This window comes from Tetrahymena thermophila (genome assembly GCF_000189635.1).
Source record: "Tetrahymena thermophila SB210 genomic scaffold scf_8254020, whole genome shotgun sequence".
Classification (NCBI taxonomy): Eukaryota; Ciliophora; class Oligohymenophorea; order Hymenostomatida; family Tetrahymenidae; genus Tetrahymena; species Tetrahymena thermophila.
The window spans coordinates 1-1,844 of NW_002476017.1; the positions used below are offsets into that span (position 1 = coordinate 1).

General features: G+C 23.6%; 2 protein-coding genes across 2 annotated transcripts; one reads left to right on the forward strand and one right to left on the reverse strand. All coding sequences in view use genetic code 6, as the record gives it.

The window, feature by feature from the left end:
- Positions 1-46: 46 nt before the first annotated feature.
- TTHERM_002653398 (hypothetical protein) lies at positions 47-337 on the reverse strand (the record flags this gene model as incomplete). The annotated part of the gene is made up of 1 exon (XM_012800674.1): positions 47-337. The coding sequence occupies one exon, from the start codon at positions 335-337 to the stop codon at positions 47-49; it is 291 nt and encodes a 96-aa protein (XP_012656128.1).
- Positions 338-516: 179 nt separating this feature from the next.
- On the forward strand, positions 517-870 carry TTHERM_002653399 (hypothetical protein; the record flags this gene model as incomplete). Its single annotated transcript, XM_012800675.1, has 1 exon — positions 517-870. One exon carries the CDS (start codon positions 517-519, stop codon positions 868-870), a length of 354 nt encoding a protein of 117 aa, XP_012656129.1.
- Positions 871-1,844: the final 974 nt, after the last annotated feature.

Below are 1,844 nucleotides of genomic sequence, written 5' to 3' on the forward strand. Positions count from 1 at the left end.
TTCACAATCTAAAACAAATAAACTGTTTTTTACTAAAGATTAAGTGTCAAATTTGAGAGATTAATGCAATTTGCTAAGGCAGAACCTAAGCCTGATGCGCCTTCATCACCAATTTAAAGAAGGGCTAAGCGACTCGAGTGGGCGAGTCGGAGGGTCTTAGCAGTGATATCGGGGGTTCGAATCCTATACCGCCCCCTTTATTTCGAAAAATTCCATGTAAAAATGTGAATGTTACCAGCGGTCTCCTTGGTAGGAGGGAAGGGCCAAATCTGATAGGTGGTAAAGAGGAGGCCCCATTCTGAACAGAAGATCTGGAATACAAATGGGAAGCGAGCATAATGCGTAGTCAAATCATGGAAGATTAGTAGAAATGCCATTAGGGTGTAGGTGACCCTTCCCTTCTAATATATTACCCACAATTATATATAAATAAATTGGTATACGTATAATAATAATGTATAAGTAATTATATATAGGGCCCCTATCCCGAGTGCATGTCACCATGTGCGAGTATGTATGTATGTATGTATGTATCACCAATTTAATTTCCACTTTTTAGATTTTGAAAAAAAATATCATTATATAGTTATTTAGAAGGAAAAAATGAAGAAAAAATATGAAATAAGATTAATTAATAATTAGTAAAATTAACTAAGAATGAAAAAAAAAAGATATCAGAATAAAAATAAAAAGGAAAATAAATCAAATAAATTAAAAGAGCTTTAATGTTTTAAATTAACTTTTATTATTAAAATATTACAATCCAAAAGAAATAAACTGCTTTTATTAAGTGCAAGTTATAATAGCAAAAAATAAAGAAAAAATATAAAATAATAAAATATGAATAATAAATAATTAATTAAAATTTGAAATGAAAATTAAGTTGACATAGCTAAATAATTTTTGTTTTAATAAAAATCAATTAGTAATCATTCATGATAATTTCTTATTTATATAAATAAATTGAAAGTTAAATATTTAAAAAATATTAATAAATAATAAAAATAATATTAATTAATAAAATATACCTCAAATTAATATGGAGAACCTAATGAGATAAAAGTGAAGAGTTTATAAACTTTTTTTGTTAATATTTTCTTTGCAGATGGGTACATAAAAGTATCGAATTCGACATATCACCCCCCTACCTATATCCCCCACTTATATATTTATAAATCTGATTTTTATTAAAAAATAAAAAACACTACTTATTACATTTTACTCTGTTAGGATTAAATTAATATAAATAATTTTTTAAAATGTTATTTTTAATTCAGATATTTTGTTCATAATATTATGAGATATTAACAATTAAGTAAGAAATAAATAAATAAACTCAACAATTATTTTTGTATTTTTAGTATTTAATAATATTTTGAAGTATTTAATTAATTTTTTTGATATAATATAATACATTTATTTTTGATAATAAATAGTAAAAGTGTTTATCAAAAATATATTAATTTTTTCATATATGTTTACATTCATCTTTTGATTTATTTTATATTAAAATAGTTAGTGGATTACTTTAATGTTGCATTTTAAGTATAAATTGTATTATTTTTTAGTTATTTCTTGTCTTATTAACAGTTTTGTGTAATTTAAAATAAGCATCATTCATCTATTTAGAATATATTGCAAATTTAATCAACTTTTAAAAATTATTTTTTCTTTCGTTTTTTGCAGTGACTTTCTTGCAGTCATAATCATTTTCATAGCTATTAATGAATCGCTTTAACCTTTTCCATTTTCAAATTCTCATCTAGCGCTTTTTCTGGTAATTTCACCCCTTTTAAAGATTTAATATAAAAAAATGCATTTAAATTGACAATATTCAAATAAAT